The sequence below is a fragment of the Polistes canadensis genome, unplaced genomic scaffold (assembly GCF_001313835.1).
Source record: "Polistes canadensis isolate GaletaPanama2010 unplaced genomic scaffold, ASM131383v1 scaffold_338, whole genome shotgun sequence".
Classification (NCBI taxonomy): domain Eukaryota; kingdom Metazoa; phylum Arthropoda; class Insecta; order Hymenoptera; family Vespidae; genus Polistes; species Polistes canadensis.
The window spans coordinates 51,266-76,210 of record NW_014569885.1 but is presented as its reverse complement, the minus strand read 5'-3'; the positions used below and the strand labels follow the sequence as shown (position 1 = coordinate 76,210).

Below are 24,945 nucleotides of genomic sequence, written 5' to 3'. Positions count from 1 at the left end.
CTCTTTGGATTTTCTTCGATTTTTATTGGTTAAAATTTTAGTGATAATATCGATAGTCGAAATTAACTAAATCGATTTTTCGAACTCGACTAACTTCATTGTAATTGATCTTGAAATGTTCATAGAAAAACATTGAATTTATTTAATTTAAAATTGAACATGAATATAACCGTCAAATCAAGTCAAATCTTTATCACATGTCAACAAAATACAATCGTTCGATTTCCACGAATATACTTGTCAACGCAAGAACACGTAATCAAGTAAAAACCCATTACTGTCATAAACATTATTTTTAGAATAATAATATCAAAAGACAAACTACATGTCTCAAAAAAAAGAATAAAATTAGTACTGGTCTTTTTTTCAAATAGAATTATTGTTGTTAAAAAAGTATGGGCTCAATATACCATTTCAAATACTTATCAAAAAGAAATGTATAATGTTTTTCAGTTTGTTAAAACGACGACCCTATATATTTATTTATTTGTTTTAACAATTACCAATATTTGTATTGATTATTATTATATTTTAGGAAGAAATGGAAGCCTACTATTGGTTTAGAAATTCATGCACAAATAGCAACGAATTCAAAATTGTTTTCTCCTGCTTCTACAAAATTTCAAAAACCCGTTAATTCTTGCGTATCTTTTTTCGATTGTGCAACTCCAGGAACAATGCCGGTAAAATTTTCAATTATTTATACATATATAAGATGAAGATATATGAAGATGAGATATATGAAGATGAATTAACAAGATAAATTATTGTAGGTGCTTAATAAAAAATGTGTCGAAGCAGGTGTTACTACAGCCTTAGCATTATCTTGTACACTAAATGAAATTTCAATCTTTGAAAGAAAACATTACTTTTATCCAGATTTACCAGTATGTTAAGTATTTCTTTAATAATAAATATGCTCAAATATATTTGAGTCGTTCGTAGATCAAAGCAATTAATTATCACGATTTGATATAGGAGTGTCGCATTTATTTCCATGTATTTTCTGCTTAGGCTGGATATCAAATTACACAATGCAAACAACCATTGGCTAGTAATGGTGAATTACATTTCTTAGTAGAAAATCCAAAAGTATGTAAAGAACCATATGAAAAAGTATCAAAAATAAAACAGATACAATTAGAACAGGACAGTGGACGAAGTTTTCACGATGAATCTGCTGGAAGGTAAAAAAGTGATTTTAATAATATTAATTATTTTAAAAGTTGTTTATATAATATAAATATTATATAATCCACAATCAAATGTGTCACATTATTGTTCTTTTATTATAATTTTTTCAATTATAATATCAATATATTATAGAGTTCATATATCTGTTGTAATAGGAATCTCATTGATTTAAATCGTGCTGGTGTACCATTGATGGAATTAGTTTTTGAGCCAGATTTAAATGATGAAGAAGAAGCAGCAGCTGCTGTAAAAGAATTAGTCAATATTTTTCGAATATTGGGTACTTGTTCATGTAAAATGGAAGGTCTACAAAAAATATATATATATTATTTGTAAATATAATATCGTTTAAATATCGATTTCTATAATTCTAACATAATATTATAGAAGGAGCATTCAGAATCGATGCAAATGTTTCCGTAAGTTCGGATGATAATTTAGGAGTTCGTACAGAGTTAAAAAATATTGCACATGTACGTGCTGTTGCTTCTGCCATAAAATACGAGATAAACCGACAGATCTTACTTCTACAGTATGGGAAGTCAGTTATTAATGAAACTAGAGCATGGGATAGCGTAAACAAGAAAACAGTTACGTTACGAGAAAAAGAGGAAAAACAGGTATAATATAATGTGTCAGTACATTAAATTTTAGTTTTTAAATTTATTAACTTTTAATGTTAATATTTTTTAAGAAAATAATGTAATATATTATTATTAGGATTATCGGTTCATGCCTGAAACAGATCTTCTTCCTCTGCGAATATGTCTTGAGAATACTAACAATAAATATAACTTAGTAGATGTTGCTACATTAAAAAAACAATTACCTGAACTACCACTTGAAAAACGTAAAAGGTTGAAAGAAAAATATGGTCTTAAGGATCGTTTGATTTTACAATTATGTGTAAGTTTTAATGTCATTTAGTTTAAACAAAAAAAATGATCATTTTAATATAATTTATTTTTATTTTATTTTAGAATGAATTAGATTATTTGGAGTTATTTTTCAATGTAATTGAAGGAAACAAAAATCTTGATCCAAACATAGCGGCAAATTTCATTATAAATACATTGCAGTTATTTTTGAATTCAAATGAAATAAATTTTGATTATTGGTAAGTTTTCATATGTTCTAATTTAGTAAATTTGTAATATAAATACATTTGTTTAATTAGGATGCAACTATTTGTCAAAAATATTAATTGACAACACTTTTTTTAGCCAAGATAAAATAGAATATATTTCAGAATTAATTGATTTAATGCAATCTGATCAAATTAATGTGGCAACAGCAATAAAAATATTAAAATATTTAAATGTTAAATCAGACAAAAGTCCTAGCCAGGTAAGTTTAATCTTTTACATTACAAAAATTACTGCTTAATTTGCTACTGTGTGAAATAAGTATATTTTATGGTAGAATTATATTCTATAAGCACTTAATCTATATTTATTACGTATAGCTTGCGAAAGAGAATAACTGGATATTAATAAATGATGAAAAGGAATTAGAAATTATATGTAAAAAAGTTATTGAAGAAAATCCAAAAATTGCAAAAAAATATGCAGTTGGAAAGAAGAAAAAAGAATTTAGAACATTGCTAGGGAAAGTAGCCCAAAGTACAAATGAACGTGCTAACATGAAAAAAGTATCGTCAATTCTGAATCGTTTAATAGAAAAATTCTTCTAAGAAAAAGGTATGCATTTATGAACTTACCTGATATGTATATAATAGCACAAAGCAGTTTGCTACGTTATTTTGTTTGCTCATTTTAATTTTAATATATCTTTTTGGTCACACTATTTTATAATGTATATATATGTAATATATATATATATATAAAAGAACTTTCACGATTGCTTTAAAAAGCTGTTTTTTCTAACATATTTACATATTATCATATCCAAAATATTATATAAAAAATCACGATAAACTTTTTGCACATAATTCTCTATAAATTGTAATGTCACAAGTACAAAATCAAATAGGAAATAAATAATTCTGATATTACAAATTGGAGACTAGAATTATCAGTCTCCTTTTGCAACTATAAACGTGTTGCCAGAATCGTAGTATAGGTTTATTCTTAATATTTATAATCATTAAATAAAGTATAGACATATCGCATAGCATTCAATAAGTCTTCGTCATTATATTCATTTCTTATGCCTGAGTATGTGACATGTCTACTATTATATCCTGGAAGATAAAAGCAGATGACAATCTTTATCAAATTATGAATAGTTTTCATATGAAAAAAAATGATTATAGTATATGCTAACAACTTGAACATTTCAGATAGATACAAATGACTTATACATTTTTTTTATTTTATATTAATATATTAAATAAAACTATAGAATTTAAAAGATATTTTTTTCAGACATTTTAATCCTTGAAAAACTATTTCACATTTAAATTGTTTCTCTAATTTTATAAATACTGATAATAATAAAAATGAATAATATCATCTAGTAATTGATTACTGCACTAAAATTAAAATATAGCATCTATTTTCTTATTACTCATCTGTAATACTAATAAAAATACGTCATATTAAAATATCAATTATGTAAACAATAATATAGAATATATTTGATAAAGATCATCCTGCATATTGCAAATTGCAATTAAATCAGTTATTATACATATTGATTATAACTATACAATAGAGAATAGTCTGTTTCATACATAGAATTGAAAACTTTGTTGAATAAATCAATTATTTAAAAAATTATCAAGTTAAGATTTTGAAAGTATACAATGAATAATAGAACTGATGTATATAAAAAGCAAATGGATCTAATTTAATTCTTTATCCAATTGTTCAGTTATAATCTATTTTTTTTCCATAGATCCTACACATATAAATTTGTATTTATATAAGAACTTTTTGTTTTTTTTTTGTTTTTTCTTTTTTTTTTTCATGTGAACACTTTGAAACTATATAATACAATAAGCACATACATATCACTATTATATAATACAGAGAACATATCTATATACTAAACAGTTACACAAGAGTGTTATTTTATAACAAATTTCATTATGAAATAACTACCTCCATATACCTTTTTACAATTGTTTACAATAAAATTGTTAAAAAAAAACACAATGTCACTTGTACGATATTTTTTCTTTTAATTACTTATAAATATGTAAAGCCGTATTCATTAACGAGACATTTTTCTTAGTACATCATAATTAAATTTACTGAATGAATTATTTTTGTAAAATTTTGTATAAAGGGTTTGCTGCTGTTGAAAAAATGCCAAGTCTATGAATACGGTTTACAAACCTAATCAGATGCAAGATTAATACCTTTTTTCACGAACGCTACTGCAAAAATATGCTCGACCTATTTGGTATATGTATTAGTAAATTCGTTAAAATTAACAGTTTTTTTGATAAAATTCCAAATGCTAATATGCATTAATGCAATGCACATATATTACTTTAGAGAAATATAAGATAGCATATTAATTTCATTCAAAAAAGTGATATATTTGCTGCATTATTATTAGAAAAAAAGCAGCAAAATAGCATAAAAAAGTTATCACTATGATAATTGAAACGTTCGACAAAAAAATCATAATGATAAAAGATTTAAAAATGACAGTCTTTAGAAAAAGGCCACTTGAGTACTGTGAAAATCATCTCCTTAATCCACAGCTTTCTCACTTTGTTCTATGTATTTTATAAAATGCCATGGCAATTGTAACTTATAGATTTTTTAAGGACGAATGTCAGAAAGATAATATATAAATAGTAAACTCTACTTTAATTATGTGTATGTGTATATGTATATGTATATTTATCTGTATCCCATAGGGTAGAACGTTTCGCACAAGTTATTATATATTTACAAAATGTGCTTAGAAAGAGTCAACATCAACAGCATGATTAATTAAAATTGTTGTTATAATAAAAGAATTCTTTTACATACGGATTGAATAAAGCTCAACCTGCTCTTCATGTAGTATTGGCACTATCATGATCTAAGAAATTTATCTTTGATATTGAAAAAAAAAAAAAAACAAAATCCAAGATAGTAAAAATTCTAAATTTGCTCATGATCAAATATAAGATCGTAGGAATAGGAGCAAGACTTTATCGCTCTTGGCACAGCCACGCCAGTAACTGATATTACTTATAATAAATTAAGTTTCTAGCACAAGAATAAATTCATCAGTAATGTGATGATACAATATACATTATAAGAATATTAACAATATAATGAATATGTTGTACCATTTAAAAAAATTCAATCAATGCAAGAGCAGCACAATTAAAAAGGATTCATGTTGCTTTTAACATGGGAGAGCACTGAAGTTATTTGGATAATTTACTGATCACTCTGATCAAGGCACCATTTTCATCCTTTAGCCTCTGGTTTTCACATTTTAACTGATCCATTACCTGTAAAAAAAGTTCAATGTGCATATGTCAATAGAAATAATAATATATATCATTGTCGTTTATCATCGTTATCATCATCACCACCATCGCCATCATCATCATCATCATCATCATCATTATTATCATCATCATCGTATGGATATGGACAAACAATGTTACTATGAATTGGATAAAATAAATTATTATGCAGATCACATATTTTAATATAAATTTGTCAAAATAGCAGGCAACATTGCAACTTAAAATTGTTATTAAATTGATATTAAAAACAGCGATAGCTAATTAATCATTATCAAATGAAAATTGTAAATGCAATAAAATATTACTATATGAAATAAGAATATTGCTACCATAGATTTTAGAATTTTATATCTAAACTCACATTATATATAATATATAAGATAACTGTGTGTTATGTTTCTCAAATACCTACCTAAATTTATTGACAATAACTATTTAAATTTATTACATTAATTGTATACGAATGAACACGCAGTTAAAAAGAAATATATCAAGAAAATAAAATACGAAAATAAAAAATATGATTGTCAATTTATGTGAAACTTTTGAATGTGCGTGTGTGTGTATGTATTTGTTTTTTATTTTCGTTGGATAATATAATAGAAAACTAATAATTTAACACTTGATTGTGAGTTATCTTTTATCCGATACTTTTAAACTAACTTTTACAAGGACATGAAGAATACACACTTAATTTTGTCGAAATCGATACTGCTAACTATACACTTCTGAAGACATTGATTTTATAAATATTTCTTTATCGCACTAAAACGACATTATTTTCTCTTCTTTGTTACTTTTATCTAAATAATTTCATAGTATCATTATCAAATCCACAAATTCATCCAATATTAAAATTAATTATCGTGTTGCTTTAATGAAAAAGCTGCCGAAAGAAATATACAATTGTATACATCTGAAATATTTAAATACCATCAATAAAATTATATTTTAGATAGATAGAATAAAAACTAATTCATATTATGAATTTAAATTTCCATAAATCTGTCATAATAATTGTTACTTTCATCTGTGCATTTTTAGATAAACTAATTAAAAATAAACTACTTGTAAAAGTTATGCGAGAAGTTTTGTAACTAACTTGTCATAATAATAATAATTATATCAATCAATATATTATATATATGTAAATAAAGAAAACCTACTTTTCAATACTTACTGATAAATTAAAAATATGTTGTTACAATTTTATCATAATATATATGATTCTTAATTTGCATAACATGCATTAACACAATTAATATGAAAGTGAAAATGGAATAATGTATGATAAAAAGTCGAAATTATTTCTGTTATTAAATAAAAGTTGTGATGAAAGTATTATATAATTATTATATAAATGATAATGGATAGAAAAGCGTTATCACATTATAATGCGGTCAAAATGAAAGTTTGATTCTGCTGATATGTAAATTAAGTACGTATATCTGAAAGAGTTATAGAGAATTTTTGTAAAAAGATGAAGATGGATATTCCTAATGTTTTTTTTTTTTGTAAATGTGTTGAAATATAAACATGATTATCGTGCTAGTGACAATAACTAAAGAAGGTAAATGTTTGCACAAAGCTAAATGTATATATAAGTGAGTGAGCAATATCGTTTCAGAGTTTTAATGTTGCAAATCATCAGAACATAAAGTTGTAATTAATGAATTAATTAAGTTGTACGTGAAGTACGATGTATGTTAACGCAAATGCTGTCATGTCCTTTACCTATTTAGTAGTATTGGTGAGTTTGGATACGACGCGGGTAAGTGCCCGATTTTCGGCTTTCAATCTCTCATTTTCAGCTTTGAGCTTTTGTAATTGCTGTAAACAGTGAAACGATTAGCCCGAATCTGATCGTTTGATAAAAGCCCCAGCAACCAGAACCACATGATTGATCTATTTTATGAATAATATCCACTAATTTTTGAGCACCGTATGGCCCAAAGCATAATGATGGAAAATCACGGAATAATAGAATAAAAACGAAAGAAAATAAGGAATGGAGAAAAACGAAAATAAAGAGAAAAAACCGTGCCAATAAAAATACTTTCACACTATGTGTGATAAAAAACCAAGCATAAATCGTAATAAATAAAATAAAATACAAAAGAGGTAAGCACCGAAAGATGGCAAAAATAAAGAAAAAAAGCAATGCGCTAAAGCTTACAGTTCTTGAATTAACGATAAATAGTAGATTGATAAAAATGCATATTTTTGCTGCACTCAGCAGTGGCAATCAAAACAACGGAAAAAATTTTAACGTGCAATCTAAGGAAACACGTAATTACAGGTATATGAATAATGTAGTTGAGACGAATAAATTTGAATTAAGATGAAAAAATAATTTTCTATAACTCGGTCACTTACAAATAAAATGTGATTTCCTTAAAATTCTCTCTTTCATAATACGGTACTAAAACGCGCGCGAATACTAAGAATATAAATATTAACTTAACAATAATCATACCTTTAATTCTTCTTCCATTTCTGATAACTTCCTTTCCATGGCCCTCCTTTCCCTTTTTTCAGCCTCAGATAAAACTGACTTGTTCTGAGAAGTTTGCGCCTTATCTAATAAACTTCTAACTTCTTTTAATTGTTCATCTGATCGCTTAAGCTTTTCTCTAAGTCTTTCATTTTCCGCTTGAGATTCCTCATATAATTTTTTATAGTCAATTTCACCATTTTCTGAAGTCGTAGATTTGATTCTTGCAGAAGCTGAAGATATTTCAGATGATAATGATGATACAGAATCTAGTCTATTCGATCTTCCAGGTCTATCATTTCCAGTCTAAAACAAAATATATAAACATTTCACTAATAAAACCTAATAGATTTTTAAATTGAAAAAACTACAAAAAATTAAATAGATATTATATAAAGTTCAGTTTTATCGCTTATTACAAGTTCTTACTACATATCCTTCAGAACTGGTTAAACTTTGTAGACTGGTACTTCTGGAGCCCAGACTAACGTTTGATTTCAATTTGGTTTTATTAAAACTCTCAGCTCTTTGCAACGATGGGTGATTGTTTGGACTTAGATTTATATAACTATAACTAGAAGACGGAGTGGAAAGATTCAGAGAACTATTTGATGAATGATGAGTTGGCAAAATGACTCCGCCATATCCTGAAGATGTTCCACCATATGTTGTGAATGAATTTTGATAATTTAAACTGTTTGTAGAATTAGAATATGGATTTTTTCTAAAGGATCCGGTATTTTTTGTATTTTTACGTAGAAAACTTGGAGTGCCATATGAGTTTATATTATTAATCCCTAATAAGGTTGCATAACTATTTTGATTCAAAGAAAATAATGTAGGCACACTACGCGGTCTATTTCCAAAAATGGAACTTCCATTTGCAGATGCTTGAGCTCTTAAACCTGCAGCTGTTGTAGGCTTCCCTTGCGTTCTTTTTCTATACGAAGACATTTTCGCAATAAAATCTATACATATAATCTAAAATTAACACGATCACAACATTATATGCAATATATGACACAAATAAATTTTTTTTTTTTTAATATTACTGCATGAAAACAGTCTACTATTACTGACAGCAAGAGTTTGACTGACGCAGACTGGTTAGTGGAACTCAAGTCATCAGCCAGTTTACTCCACCGTGTTGCTTCTGTGATCTATTTATGGAACACATGCAGATACCCATACTCATGTCAAGGTTGTGTGTTTCTGGTCAACTACACAGTATTATTTGAGGAGGCTTCGAAAACGTATTATATTGCACAAATATCTCAGAAATATAATTAGTTACAATTCGTGCTCTAGATTAACAAATGAGGTTTATTGTACAAATATAAATGAAAATAGAAGCATTTAATATAATTCTTCATTTTTCTCAAAAATTTTCTACTAATAGAATATAATGTTTCCATATTTTTTCGATAAACTTATTTTATTACTTTTCTTTAAATTTAATAGTAATCTTTTAATCTTCTAAAATTAATTTGTTCTATTTTTTATGGTGAGCTTAAATGTCAAAGGCACATCAAGTTTCAAATGTCAATCGTATATTTTTAGAAACAACCAAAGCATACTCATACCATTTCCTTTTTCAACATCGTCTTCAATTTAAACGTAAACTGTTCAATATTATTATTGTAAATTGTACTATTTATATATAATATTCTATAAATAAAATGCATATATAACTTTTTAACAAAATTTAATTTTAAGTATCAAAAAAAATCTTAACTGCATCGTATTTATTCCATTAATGGTATTAGTTAAAGAGAATTATATGATATTAATATATTATAATAAGAAATAGTTATATAGATACGAGAAAACTATTTTTATCCAAGCAAACGTGAATTAGAGTTTAATCTTCGCAGAAGCTAATCTAAAAATAGGACAAAGCTTCTACGAGGCAGGACATTATTTACAATAATACACGCAAATTAAAAAATAGCTTATAAATATTCATATAAATATTTAGTTACATACCTCACTGTGATTTATTTTAGTATCCTCAAAATCACCACCAACGGATATGTCTTGTTTTTCAGGATCTATTTCCTGTAAATAAATATATACATATAAAAAATCATAAGCACATAAATACATTAAAACATACTTATAAAAAAAGAGAAAAATTAATTATCATGAATTATATTATATTATTATGTAGATAATTTATCTTTCTTATTAAATACAACCAATCTTTTAATGTTAATATTTGTTCATTCAAAATGGATTTTTTTATTTAAAAATTTGTTAAAATTAAAAAATATTACTAACATCCATATCAACATGAACGACACCCGTAGAACGTCTTTTAGGCCTCCTTCTCCTTTGTATAACTGCCTGTGTAGCTTGAGCATTTCTGCTATCATTCTCTTTATCTTGTTCTATAATGAATATAATATTTATATAATTATAATGAAATTTGTATATATTCGTTCAAAAGAGATAGATGGAAAAGCAAACGAGAATGAATCAAGTACTATGTTAAATATTATGTCAATGAGAATGTTAAATAAAGTTTTAAGTGTATCATATCTTTTAGATACAAATGTGATATTAATTATACTCCGTGAGTATTCACCTTTATCCTCTGATGGTTTCAATGATCGTCTAAGTGGTAATGTAACAGTAGTTTCTGCAGGACTCGGTGTGATTGTTTCCACGGGTGCCGATGATGGTCTGGGTATACCAGTTCCACCAGATGGTCTTCTCATATAAGTAGATGTAATGTCAGGTGACCTGTTATTTGCATCCTCTAACTGAAACTGAATAATATATTTAAATTTTGAATATTCATAAGTTAATTTTCGTTCATTTATCAATCTTTATTCAATAGTGCAAGTAATGGGTGCAAAATAAAGCAGATCGACATGATGGTAAAACCAGTTTAATTTTCTTGATAAGACTGATAACATAAGTACAAATTATGCAGATATTAGTTATATTTACATCATTTACATACTTTTATTATATATACAATTCTATCTACTTGAAAATATAGTGAAAGCCAAAGTTTTAAATATGAAAAGTAAAGATAAGATGTACAATAAAAAAAAAAGATACCATTTTATACAAAACAAAAATACTGTTTCTTTCATGCATTTTCTACAAAAACATCTCTAAATTAAATCTTTCCCATGTAGCTATAAATTAATATGTCGGCAGTAAGCTCGCATTATTTTTTTTCTTTTCTTTCATGTATATATACATATATAATTTATTATTGCATATTCCCTAATGAATCTATTCATTAATATACTCTAATTTTATATAATACCAGTGTAAATTAAACATTTATGCACCATAACTTAAATAAAAATATATTGCACATGGGATTTCTGTTTTACTTTTATAAAGCAATAAAGTAATAAATAAAAATAAATAAATATCTCTCAATAATAGTACAAATTTTGTTTTCTTGTAAGTTATAATTCAACATTCTTTAAATGTTATTCATTATAATACGTGAACACATGCTTTTTAATCACACTGACACTGCATGTTTTTTCTTTTTTTTTTTTTAACATAGCACATTAGATTTGCATTATAAAATTATGAATATAATAAAAAATAATACATACTGAGCCAAAAAAAAAACAAAAAGAAATATTCAGGCATGTACGCCCACACGTACCACCATATATATAAATTATATGTGTGTGCATTCGAGAATTTAGTTTGGAGAAGATCAATGCAATGTGTTTGCCTAGTCTGTCGATATATAAGCAAATATATAATACTATCAGTCAGTATCTACTATAATAACCGATTAGTTGTAATTCCAACCAATAATATGAAATATCCACGAACACAAATTTTTGCATTGTGAATTTTTAAGTGTATATACTTGAAGATTATGGGTATCACCGACCTTGCTTCCATTATCTACCCTGAGTCTCCAAGAAGGTCGCCTTTCAGGCAAATTAGATTCTTCAGAAGGTTTATTCGCAGTCACTGTAGTAGGAGTTGCTGTTGTTATTGTAGCTGTGATTGAGGCTGTATTGCTGACAGAAGCTGCAGGCTGGTTGGTTTAATAAAAAAATATGAATAAACTCATATATGTAGAATTTTGTTATGCAGAAGCTATCGACGCATACATGTAGAGTAGTATGTAAATATGAAATATATCTCAACTGTGTCAGTAAATTTTATTTTCGTGTTTAATTCTAAATTAAAAAAAGGGAAAAACTAGAAAGCATAATTAATATCAGTATTTGTCATTCAAAAAGTTATTTATGGTATTTCATGATCTTAGCAGAGGAGCATCACTATGTTAACAATGCAAAATGATAAAAAAGACGAACTTCTTCAGGAAACTATAAATTTTATCATTTCTCTTCTTTGATATTTTTTAAACAATAAAAATATAATATTGTTGCCATATATAAAAAAAAAAAAATGAAGATGTAATATCGTTACCTGCGGAGAAGGCGCTGTCAAACTAGACACTTCGTTGTTCTGTTGTTTTTTCTTTACAAGTTGTTCTGCACTCTTGATTTCATCTAATGTTACTCCCTGAGTTGAACGTCGAGTTTCTCTTACTCTCTTTGCATGCGCCTTTCTTTGTGTTTCGCTTTCTTCATCGCGAACAGGTGGGACAAAAGATCTGAAGAGAAAGAAAAATACGCATGATATAACATATATGTAAATGTACACCAATGCAATTTATATTAACTAAAAAAATAGTAAAATATTCATTTATTTACTACTCCTTCTGTCCCAAATTATGTCATACATTTCTATGCATTTTATTTGATTATTTTTTTATTTGATAACGTGTTGTTAACATTACAAAGCTATTTGGAGTCAATTATATGCATACAAGGTGGCAAAAATAATAAGATTAAGCATACAAATAAAAAGAAATTACTTCACGAGAGGTGTTTGTCAATATCTTTCAGGAGCAGTCAATGCAACGCAAAAAAATATCGTGTAATAAAATGATTAATTACTCTTTCTACATTAATTTTTTTAACTTCTCCCTAAATATTTTCAGTCAAAAGTTTTGTATACTATAATTTGGAACAAAGAGAGTATTTAGTTGTACATAACATAGAAATCAAAATTATTGTGATATTTATATAATAATAATAATAGTACTATATCATAAAGATTACATAATTTTATAATCATTTAAGCATTGTTTTAAAAATAATGTGCAAGCAATCATAGTGTCCGTGTATAATCCAAAATATAATGTTGCTCCCATTGCAAAAATTTTCGATGGTAAAGAATTTCTGTTCCTGCAAATCAATACCTACTACTTTTGTAAGAATCTTATTTTTTAAATGACTTTCTGTTTGTATGAAATATACGAAATAAATTTCTAAATTTATAGAAAATAAGTAAATGGAGTATGTATAAATATAAAAGACACGGAGGGCAAGGTATCACAAAAAAGAAAGAACAAACAAACAAACAAACGATACATTTTTCAATTGACAGAAAAAACTGACTAATAAGTTCCTCTGTTAATAAACAGAAATGAATATATGGGTTTTTAGATCTTGACTCCTATAATAAGATACTTGTCAAAATACATCATGGCCACACTGTACTTCTGTTAATCAAAATGTGACACATTACTTACTTTTATCAGTCATCTTAGATCTATTTATTGCAATGTTTCTAAATTCTTTTTGCAAATAATACGAAAATAATTATATGGACGAGAAAAAATTCAAAAAAAATATATATATAATGCAACTGAAAAAGCTAATCACACTGCAAAGCAAAGGTCCATGCTATTGTCAGTAAATTAATCTTGTGCGTATAGACATCTTAAGATACGCAAGATCACACTTCTCCAGAGAATTCCTCTCAGGTCAAACATTAGGTACCCACTTGAAGAAATTCTTGAAGATATTTCCTGGACTTAGCTTGCTCCCTCCAGGTGTGGTGAGAGTTCCAGATACTGGTACAGTATTGTTTGGACTCGATAGAAGTGTAGATGTAGCTTCCATTGGTTGAACACTAACCAGTCATATTAAATGATATTATAATGCATGGCGCGAGCATTATTATAATTTCAATCACGATAACTTAATTCCAGTTGTTCCAATATGATATAACCGTATTACATAAAGGAATTTTGTCTCTATGAAAAATTTCTTATCTCTCTTATAATTAATCATATTCTTCATCTAATCAAAAACTATATTTTTCTTGTCGCTACAACCTGGTGTTAATCTAAGAACAAACAAATAATTACCTGCGTATCTGATTCAGAGGAACAGGACTAGTAGCAATTGTCGTCGTCATTGTGTTGGCAGTTGTAGTGGTTGTAGTTGGCAGTGCACTTAGTGGTGATGTTTTAGATACAGATGTTGGTGAAAGTGTATTGCTTCCCTGTGGCGTTCTTGATAATTCCAAATTTAATTTGATTTCTTTTCTTCTAAACCCAAAATAAAAAGACAATGTAGAATGAAATATAATAACAAAATAAAACGATTCTAATTATTGTAAAATATATGACTAAAAATGAATTCTCAATTTCAATAATATAATAAATAATTCTTAGTAATATAAAATGATCTTCGTACTCTTTATACTTTATGTATTGTTCAATTGTAATTAATTAATCTTTATACATTTTTCATATTACTTTTAAAAGAAATAGAATATAAAGCAAAGAAATTATTGAAACCATCACCAAGCATAAAAAAAAAGCATAATAATAATAATAATAATAATTTTAAGTATACAAATTTTCAAATACACATATACAAGTATTTATGGTGCCGTATAGAAAAATTAAAATGTGCATTAAGAGAATATCGAAGAATAAAATATAAAAATTTATATATTAAATTATTATTAATCATTTAATTTATATATTATTATGTTTATCATTCTGTATATCATGTAAGTATAATGAGTATGTGTACACATTGTGTATCATAACACAATGTGGTTCAAAAAATATAAAGAATTTTGTTTAGTGTGATTTTATCTTATTTGTGATGTGATATATAATAATTAATATTGTGATAAATATTATGAAAATCAATTATGAAACATGCACTTGTACCTGTGTGTTTCGCGCAGAGATGCAGAACGTGTTGTAGCATTGGTATGAGTGGGAGAAACTGCGTTACAACGATGGAGAGTAGGGCAGGAAGATGCCTTGATACGAGCGTGTAATGCCAAGTACTGCTCATAGAACCTGCATAACATGCATCGTGCCATGCATATTGCTACACTAATTGTCTACATACAAGATACAGCACTAAAAACAAAACATTTACAAGATTTTGAATGCTTTTGAATATAAACAAATTTCTAACAATGATCCATCTGACAATCTATGAAAATGATCTCTCTATTATTATTTTCCCTTTTTTCATTCCATAATGCTTTCAATATTGATATTTATGTATATATAAATTATTCAAAAGCAATAAAAAAATACCTAAATGTTACATTTATAGTGCAGTATCTTGTATATTGAACACTGATTAAGATGAGTATAAAATTTAAATTATGTTAAAAAATATTAATCATATAACTAAAGACTCTTCTGAAATAATATTCTATATGAATAATTAATATTTTCATTGAGATTATAAATTTTAAAAAAGTAAGCTATTTCAATTAAATATACATTTTAGAATAAATTATTTATAACTTTCTCAAATTAAAATATAAAACTATACTTGTAATTCTACTAGTTTCAATTGTTTAATCTCTATGTGCAGTACAATACTCCGTATATGAATATATTAGATGTTGGGACTTTACATATAAGCATAAGTTGACATTAGGGCATAATTCTACAACATACTTTGCATAAACGAACATAAGCATGTTAACATAGACTTTATAATGGACAACCAGAGGAGCCTTCAAATAACAAAAAAGCATAAACGCAGATCACACAATGTTACATATATGAAGCTAGTAAAATATAGGCAATATAAAAATATATATTATATATATATTAAAATAATAGCAATATATATTAATGAACTTACTTTTCATCTGTCTCAAAACTGTGTGTTCTTCTTAATACTACCTCTGGTTCTGTCGGGAGTTTGTTTGGTGAATTCAGCAACTTAGTACTTTTGTCCTTATCTTCAAGTTCTAATAAATATATTTTTTATATTAAGATTATATATACTTATTAAAGATCATATTATAGATTTATACATTTTGTATATTAATCGAAGAATTAAGTAATTACCTTCTACATTTTGTATCCTATTTCGGAAAGAGCCGGAACGCCTCCAGGATGGAATAACTCCCTCTTCATTATTATCAGTTTGTTGCTTAGGGGGCAATACTGGAGCCTAATAAAAAATACATACAAATTAATAAAAAAAAAGAACATTATAAAATTTGTTCTAATTATATATTATAGATATTTTTGTTCTTTTAACTTACTTGATTAGGAACTTTATTAATTTCGATAGGAGATAGTGGAGAGTGAGTTGCAGTTTCCTCTTTGTTTACTCTATTTTTCTTCTCTACAAAATAAAGTAGAAGAAAATAAAAAAATGTATATCATCACATTTATTATCGACGCTATCAGTCATACCTAATTTTTAATTTATTCTCTCATGTACTTAATATAACATGATCTTTATCATGATTTTTTAAATTTCCTTTAATTTAAATGAAACATTTTATTTAGGAGAGAGTATGTACGATTTGTACATACGCTATTATTATTAACATATTAAAAATACTGTCTTACAGACAAAACTTACCATCATCTGTAAGACATGTGGAATGGTTTGATTGGTTAGACTTATCAGACTGATTGGAGCAGGTGGAAGAGCGTGATTCTGAGCTAGTTTCAGAAACAACTTCACCATCACTCTCTTCCATATCTGTTTCTCGTGTTGCTTCTATCCACGCAGCAATGTTAGAAGAATTGCAATGTTAAGATAGGTAAATAATCCTTATAAAAACAAACTATATATTGAATGTTCATTTTATCTATATCTATTTCTCTATTTTTTTTTTGTAAATCTTTTTCTAATGTTATCACTTTTATATCAAACTAACTCATTCCTAATAATGATTAAAAATCTTACCGACGTCGCTATTCGTTCCAGTACTAGAATCGTCTTTATCAGATTGAATCTCCACTTCTACTTTTTTAACTTTATTTGGTGTTTCCTCTTCTAAAATTTCGGGACTCTCTTGCGTCGTTACAGTACTATCAGTACTAGTTGAAATACTACACAAATTTTAATAGACATAAGTTTCTGCGCATATAATGTACATACTTATTCAATAAATATATCTTATAATATAAATGAATGTATATACAAACCGTTTCTTTGGTATAGAAGGTTGCTTTTTATTAATTATTTGTGGATGATCTTTCATTATAGTTGATTGTTTTTGTTTCAATTCTTCTAAATCTTTTAGAATATCCGCATCAGCAACATCGAAAGCAGTTTGTCCCTAATCAAATAAATATTACTATAAAAACAATCAAATTATTAGTATTTATGACACAAGTATTACTACTTACTGCATAATTTTTGATGTCCATATCACAAAAGTTATCCACAAGTAGTTTACAAGCTTCTAATTGACCCCAATGAGCTGCACCATGTAAGGGTGTCCATCCATCAAAATCTTGCATATTGACATCACATCGGGCCTGAAGGAGAATACTAAAACAATATAATTTTGAAGTATAGTTATTAAAAACAGGATAATATATTCTGTTTTACGTATTGAATTTATACTTGACATAAAATGGTATCTAGAATATTATTCAAAATATGAAATTACCAGTTTTCTTTTTTCAATGAAACTGTTAGATTACACAGGAATTGTTTTTCATCATAATATATGATACTTTACTTCATGACTTTGATGTAGCCTTTAGCAGCAGCAACATGAAGTGCAGTAGCTCCTGTTCTAGGATGCATTGAATCTTTGCCTGGCGCTCCCGATCTCCAAGCTCTTGCATCGTTTAACATTGACCTTTCTTCTTCGCTTCTGGCTTGATCGCAATCTATGCCTAAAGTAGATAAAGTGGTCAAAATAATATTTCAATTTATTTGGTATTTGCTTCTACAAATATATAAGAACAAACCTGCTTTATTTATATGTTGCTGTAGCATATCTTCCATCTCAACCTTTTCCGCAATATCAAGGGCCAATTCGCCATCATTGTTAACTGCTGCCAAATTGCACCCTTGTTCTATCAAGTATCTATATTAAATGATAGTATTATATATAAAATACGGTACTAAATAATTCAGACTTATACAAATAATTTAAAATGTATAACTACTGACTTGGCTATTGATATGAAGCCACAAGACGCTGTAGCATGTAAAGGTGTCCATCCTTCGTTATCCCCACGATTTATATCTGCTCCTTGTTCTACCAAAAATTCTACCATATCCAGGTCGTCGTCGATACATGCCTATAATAAAAATGTACATTTTGCTTATAAATTTATTCTTTTATTTTTGTTCTTCTTATAAATTAATAAACTCACAATTCTTATTTATTTGATCGATTAGTTTCATTACTTTGATATTTAATAAAAATAGGTCAACGCAATGCAATACATTTATACAATCTTATGAATATTATAAAAATATCAAAATTATATCATTATAATAATTTTATGTAAAGAAATTTGAACATAACAGGTCCCATCCAGGTCTTGTCAAAGAACTATTTATTACAACACTGCTAAAGACAGAGGATATAAGCAGAACACGAATGGTGAGGGCTGCGACTTCTAACAGAGAACTATAAATAGCATTTAATGCCTGATGTACTCTCATATGCTATTTTCGCAAATCTATGAAATGCCTAAACTTCCTTATAGAAACCATAAATAAAAGTAAACATTCCTGTAATTCTTACGTATTCTGGAGTTCAATTTTTTATGCTAAATGAAAATTTAATATATGTATTTATATATATATATATATACATTCATAGTATACTAAATAAAAATCTTAAGAGCATATAAATACATTTTTTAATATATACGTGTCCAGTTAAGAATTTGCAAAAAAATTTGATTTCTTGAATAATATAAAAATACAATAATTTCTTAAATGTAATTTTTTTTTCTCTCATAGAATGAATTAGAATTTTGAAGAGTCTCATATAAACTCATAGGTAGTATGAACGTCTTTTACAAAGTTATTTTTAGTCTCATCCTAATTTAAATCTATTTCAGAATTCTTAATCGATGTGGTTCTGTTACAGAGACTTCTTTTTTAAAAATTCAATAGAGTACCAATTAAGGTTCTGAGCGAACCAACTGAAAATACAATTTTTGCAATTCATTACTTTACAATTCAAACTTTAATTGTTTATTACGAAATATAAGTTCTATATTTTCAAGAAACATTTTAACCGTCAAAACTGTTGAGTAAAGTATCAGTAAACATATGATAAAAATAAATAATGAAAATTACTTGTAATTATATACGATAATTTATATTATTGCAAAATAGAAGAATATTAGATGGTACCTAAAAACTACGTAAGATTGAACGTCATACGATCATTGCCATGGAGAATTTGATTCCGGTAGATAGAGATGAGATAATCTTTCAAATTCTTTCCACGTTTACCGCCGTCGCTGTATAGAACTAAAGAAAGGCCATCATTCATAACATAAACAACATTCGAAAAAAAGACACGAAGTAGAAAGAAGGGACTAACGAAAGTGTGCTTTCATGAATTCCCCTAAAAACAAAAATATAAATAGTGACAATAAAATCTAAAGATTCATTCGTAATTGTACTCGGACAGTTGAAACTAGCAGCAGCCATTTTGCACGCAATGTTACATTACATCCAACAGTGAATAGAGAAAGAAAGATAGATAGAAAGAGAGAGAGAGAGAAGGATAGACAGATAAATAGATAGATAGATAGATAGATATAGATAGGTAGATAGATAGAGGGCGGTAAGACGAAGATGAAATCCAAGAATGAAAAAGAATGAGAACGTAAAATTAACATTTCTTTTTTTTATTTTCTTCTTTTTTCTATTTAAAATCAATCCGATCAAAAATCATAATCAAAAAATTATCAGGTTGGCGTGAAACGTAAACAACGGAAATGATAAAATTAGACAGAGAAGATGTCTTCTTACCTGGTGCAACGCCGTGAGACCATCGACGTTTCCGGTGTTGATGTCCGCCCCTTTTTGGAGTAAACGTACAACCTCCTCCTTGTCGCCTGCCGCACATGCCGCCAAAAAGACACAATCATCGGAAAATTTGATCTTCCTTGCTACCTGACGAGGTTGGGCCGGTTCCCGATTAGTTTCAGATTGTTCCCAACGTTTGAGCTGTTCGGCTCTTTTAAATAGAGCCGAGCTCGAACGAGTCTCGAGAGACATCGCCTCGGAACACGCACAATCGAGCTCGACAACCTTATAACCACTGCGCGTTGGTCTCTTTGCCTCCTTCCACTTCTATATCTATATCTATATCTATCTCTATATTTCTTCCTTTCCTTCTTTCTATCTTCCTCTTTCTCTCTCTCTCTCTCTCTCTCTTTCTTGTCTCCTCCTATCTGTTACTCTCGATCCTCTTCGTTCACTCTATCTTTTTCTTTTTTTCCTCTATCTGTCTATCTGTCTGCCTGTCTGTCTCGTTCTCCCTTTCTCTCTCTCTCTCTCTCTCTCTCTCTGTCTCTTTCTTTCTTTCTTGTCTTCTCTTCCCTTCTTTCCCTTCACTCCCTCTTGGACAATGTTCCGGATCTTCCACTTGGCGATATCACTTCACTTGGATTCACTAGGCCCAACTCAAGACGCTGAAATAAGCGTCCACCGTCTCTTGCCCCCATATACGAACTAATCGCAATCCGTGCGCGTCACCGTACGAAAGATCACTCATGAAATAACGTAAGTGGCTGCAAGCGGAGGGAGCGGTCGGTGGTAAGACAGCGCTCGGCCACGGGACGGATAAATTCGCTATTCTTGGTCCGCTACCGATACCCGAATCCGTCTTCTTATAGAGAACGACCCGCGATATTGCCAACCTCTTGTTCCTTACTTCCCTGAACTATGGACATTCAGGGAAACTAAACTTTTATATTAATATAAGAGAACACACAAAACTTGTCGACGCATACGCTAATGACACGGTATTGTTCGCACCCTCTGTCGTCAAATTTCATAGAAATATTTGAAATTTTCCCGCCGTTAGAATTTTGAAAGAAAAGAGAAAAAAAAGCATAACAAAAAAAAAATTACTAGTCCAACGATTTTCTCTTTTCTTCTATTTAACTCTTTCTATACAAAAACCGTATACATATGTATACCTTATATATACAGGCCTATTAATGTTTATCAAAGACGTATATATATGTACTTACATGCTAACAATATATATACGTCCGATAAATTTTTCTTGCTATAACACATTTACTGTTTGACTAAACTAATCTAATATAGCAATTGTAAATAGCTGAATATCGTCAATTGTTTCAAATTCGCATATTATTAATATTGTTCAGTTTTAATTTTGCTGTCACGTATATGAACAATACGTTTCATTGATAAGCATTTATGTATTGATCCAAATCTTAGAATATATCATTCACCGTTTTGATTATTAAATAGTTTACGTTATCTTTATTATTACGTTAACATTGTTAAATTAAATTTCTTTTTCATTACCAATTTCAAATTTCTTTTTCTCTTATATTTAATTACGTTTATATTTCCTTTATAAATATATTTCGCACCTATGTGAACGAAATATGCAATTAGGTCAATGAACATAACAACGTGCGAGAAACATGCGAATATCACGCTGTAAATATTAATTATTTCGTGCGAAAGTGAGCCGCGGTTCGAAGAGAAGCATACTCTCTCTTACTTCGTTTCAATAAAAGATAAGAATATAATTATTGAGTTGCGTCTTGTAATTAAAGGTAACAATTTATTGCGCTAAAAAATAATTTTGAATTTGGCGGGCAACTAGTTGCATGCAATGGTAAATAACCGTAGTATCTTCTTCCTGTTTGCATAATCTCCTTGTTTCCATAATAGGACGTTTTGTTCCATTTTTCGTTATCCGTGAATCTTAATAATAAGAAGTAAACGCAATTAATTTAAGTTAATTAATTATAGATATTACGTTATATCTTAAATAATACCGATTCTATATGTATAAGAGTTCTATTTTCAATAAAATGTGCATATATACCTGTGTGCCTGCATTACTATAGCGTGGAGAATAGACACACTAACAAACTGTTTAACAATGAGGGCGTAACCGATCATAGATCTATGCAACTGATACAACTTTTCTATATGAGTTTGGCCTCCCTGATATTTTTATGAATGACGTTTAATCGAGGAGGTTGGTAAAATCACCTTCGTGTTAGGGTATATCCTGGTGTAATACGCATATATGCTTGTCTCTACAGTTATCATCGAAAGAAAAATATTGTGACATGGAGAGTATATTTCATGAAAAGGTAAAAATTGATACGAACATATTAAATTGAAATAAGGTTATTAAATTTACGATAGATTTAATTGCAACCAGATTGTTTGTTGCAGCAAGAAGGATATTTGTGCGCGCAACATTGTTTGAACGCTCTTCTACAAGGTTCTTATTTTACCGCGGTAGATCTTGCTAATTTTGGTCATCAAATGGACGAGGCAGAACGTATTAGAATGGCCGAGTCAGGTATCGATAGCGAGGATTATCAACTTTTCCTAGAGGTATTTCATTTCTAAATAAATATATTTTTTAAATTACGTATATATATATATATATATATATATTCTCATTTTACAGTAGAATTTGAATTTAATGAACTGTAAAATTAATGTGCTTTCCAAAGATTTACCATTATTCAATTTTTCGTTTCAATTTTTTATTTTGAAATTGCAATAAATTTACATGATATATTTTATGTCACGTCTTCTATTTAGCAACCGTCCGAAAATATGGATGACAGTGGATACTTTTCCGTTCAAGTCATTAGCAGTGCTTTAAAGAAAGTTTGGAGTTTGGAGTTGGTTCCATACAACAGCACAGAACCTGCCGCAATGATGGCACAAAATGATCCTTCGTAGGTTATTATTAATTCCTTACTTGACACCATTTGCGATTGTTTTATCAGTAATAGCTTAGTGTCAAGACAATATTGAGATACTAACCTATTGATTCGCATCTTTTTGTAAACATATAGATAGCAAAATAAATTTACAAGACATGGATATCTTTCGGATACGTTACATAGTTATAGATAGTAAATGTAACTTGCAGGAAAATGAAAGCTTATATCTGCAATTACAAAGGGCATTGGTTTACGATACGAAAGATTGGAACACAATGGTTTAATCTGAATTCGATGCTCACCGGACCACAGCTTATATCAGACACATATCTAGCGATGTACTTGGCTCAATTGTTACAAGAAGGTAAATAATTTGTGGAAAATTTATATTACAAGTAATATATATGATAATAATTGATATTTCGTTTACAGGTTATTCGATTTTCATTGTTATTGGTACGCTTCCACAATGTCCTGCGGATGAAATATTAATGAAGAATCCAATAAAAATGCCACCAAGAACGAAGGAAAGTGTTAAAGAAGAGAAACCTATGACCACAGGATATCGCTTGGGTACCAAAGAAGAAGACGAAGTTATGAAGGCAGTTCGTGCTCTAGAAGAAATTAAAGTTCCCTCATCTTACACTTCTAATATGTCCTCAAAATTTATGAATTCATCCTCGGACCATAAAAAAAATAACTTGCCCAAAGAAGGGATATCGTCTAATGAAAAACCACGTGAAAGAATAATTCCTATAAGGATAGAAGGAAAAGATGATCTAGATGAAGAAAATGAGGAATTGCAAAAAGCATTACGCTTAAGTTTACAAGATAATGAAGATGACATAGACAAGAATCTAAATTTAAGATTGGAGTCTCATGCTGATAATAAGATATCACCATCAACAGAAGTTGATGATACGGATCAAGATGATGAATTAAGGAAAGCCGTACAATTAAGTCTTGAATGTGTAACAGCTCCACCAACACCAGATTTAGAAGATTTGCGTTGGCGTCGATTAAGTCATTTTGGGGTATACTCTAAAACATCAAATAACGAAACTTCTCCAAAATTAAATTCTTAATAATAAATATTAATATTATGATAACATGGCTATTAAAAAGATTTATCTTGTAAATTACAAACTAATTGTTTAGAAAAAAAGAGAGTGTCATTTTATGTACTAACAATTAAAAATCTAATGAATGTATAATGAATAGATCACGCGCTAGCGTGGAATTTATAAACAGCACATATGTAAATACGAAGTATATATGTATGTATGTATGTATGTATATATATACACGTACCACAAATTTTTTTAATAGTTATGTTTCTTATATTTTTCTTCTAATTTTATTATACTCTGACTGTTCATAAAATAAACATGTTCGGACAATGTAGTTCTGTTCTTATTTACAATCAAATTGAACAAAATAATCAATTAAAACAATTTATTGAGTAATAGTTATTGTAGACATTTGAAAATAAAGATAATATTTTTGCACTTTGAAAGAGTTTTGAGGTTGAGATGATTGGTATGTGTACCAACTTTTTGAATCTACTGTGTTTGTCTGTTATTATTTTGTCCAATTTTATTCTCCCAATGTCAATATTATGAAAAATGATTAAAATAATATTTCGAATGTTACGATTTTCCTTTTAAAAATATTAATTTTGTAAAAGAATATATTTATTCTTTAATTATTCGAAAAAGAATATAAGAAATTTGTGTTTAGTCCAGGCGAAATTAAAGTAAGGAAGCAACCAGTAGGCTGTGGACG

General features: G+C 28.2%; 3 protein-coding genes across 12 annotated transcripts; 2 read left to right on the top strand and 1 right to left on the bottom strand.

Annotated features, from left to right (window-relative positions):
• The first annotated feature begins 88 nt into the window (after positions 1 to 88).
• On the top strand, positions 89 to 5,235 carry LOC106791742 (glutamyl-tRNA(Gln) amidotransferase subunit B, mitochondrial). Its single transcript, XM_014757629.1, has 10 exons — positions 89 to 263; positions 536 to 683; positions 774 to 887; positions 1,015 to 1,187; positions 1,350 to 1,498; positions 1,582 to 1,814; positions 1,915 to 2,100; positions 2,175 to 2,311; positions 2,418 to 2,541; positions 2,660 to 5,235. The coding sequence occupies exons 1-10, from the start codon at positions 160 to 162 to the stop codon at positions 2,885 to 2,887; spliced, it is 1,596 nt and encodes a 531-aa protein (XP_014613115.1). The 5' UTR covers positions 89 to 159; the 3' UTR covers positions 2,888 to 5,235.
• Positions 4,986 to 22,547, bottom strand: LOC106791741 (protein phosphatase 1 regulatory subunit 12A). 10 transcript variants are annotated; one of them, XM_014757618.1, is made up of 24 exons: positions 22,296 to 22,547; positions 22,092 to 22,171; positions 20,231 to 21,146; positions 18,401 to 18,531; positions 18,196 to 18,314; positions 17,961 to 18,120; positions 17,623 to 17,767; positions 17,419 to 17,552; positions 17,177 to 17,322; positions 16,847 to 16,987; positions 16,521 to 16,603; positions 16,321 to 16,426; positions 16,112 to 16,220; positions 15,169 to 15,303; positions 14,350 to 14,532; positions 13,983 to 14,111; positions 12,558 to 12,744; positions 12,010 to 12,159; positions 10,720 to 10,903; positions 10,413 to 10,522; positions 10,119 to 10,190; positions 8,115 to 8,438; positions 7,373 to 7,468; positions 5,534 to 5,617 (listed from the first exon to the last, which is right to left on the bottom strand). In XM_014757618.1, exons 3-23 carry the CDS (start codon positions 20,477 to 20,479, stop codon positions 7,373 to 7,375), a joined length of 3,093 nt encoding a protein of 1,030 aa, XP_014613104.1. In that variant the 5' UTR covers positions 20,480 to 21,146; positions 22,092 to 22,171; positions 22,296 to 22,547; the 3' UTR covers positions 5,534 to 5,617. The 10 variants fall into 10 exon arrangements, with proteins under 10 accessions (XP_014613107.1, XP_014613114.1, XP_014613104.1 ...); XM_014757620.1 differs by having other exon boundaries at positions 14,350 to 14,529; XM_014757621.1 differs by lacking the exon at positions 7,373 to 7,468 and having other exon boundaries at positions 4,986 to 5,617.
• Positions 22,546 to 24,562, top strand: LOC106791743 (ataxin-3-like). Its single transcript, XM_014757630.1, has 5 exons — positions 22,546 to 22,569; positions 22,655 to 22,819; positions 23,033 to 23,172; positions 23,370 to 23,524; positions 23,593 to 24,562. The coding sequence occupies exons 1-5, from the start codon at positions 22,546 to 22,548 to the stop codon at positions 24,243 to 24,245; spliced, it is 1,137 nt and encodes a 378-aa protein (XP_014613116.1). The 3' UTR covers positions 24,246 to 24,562.
• Positions 24,563 to 24,945: the final 383 nt, after the last annotated feature.

Bases quoted from the DNA above. Each gene is read 5' to 3' on its own strand.
- LOC106791741 (XM_014757619.1), bottom strand. From the start codon at position 20,479: ATGTCTCTCGAGACTCGTTCGAGCTCGGCTCTATTTAAAAGAGCCGAA. The intron at 17,323-17,418 runs GTTTGTATATAC...AAATTTGTGTAG, and splicing joins CCTTCTATACCAAAGAAACG to TATTTCAACTAGTACTGATA. The intron at 16,427-16,520 runs GTAAGTTAAAAG...ATTTTTTATTAG, and splicing joins TTAATAAAGTTCCTAATCAA to GCTCCAGTATTGCCCCCTAA.
- LOC106791742 (XM_014757629.1), top strand. From the start codon at position 160: ATGAATATAACCGTCAAATCAAGTCAAATCTTTATCACATGTCAACAA. The intron at 684-773 runs GTAAAATTTTCA...AAATTATTGTAG, and splicing joins CAACTCCAGGAACAATGCCG to GTGCTTAATAAAAAATGTGT. The intron at 2,101-2,174 runs GTAAGTTTTAAT...ATTTTATTTTAG, and splicing joins GTTTGATTTTACAATTATGT to AATGAATTAGATTATTTGGA.
- LOC106791743 (XM_014757630.1), top strand. From the start codon at position 22,546: ATGGAGAGTATATTTCATGAAAAG. The intron at 22,820-23,032 runs GTATTTCATTTC...TCTTCTATTTAG, and splicing joins ATTATCAACTTTTCCTAGAG to CAACCGTCCGAAAATATGGA. The intron at 23,173-23,369 runs GTAGGTTATTAT...TGTAACTTGCAG, and splicing joins ATGGCACAAAATGATCCTTC to GAAAATGAAAGCTTATATCT.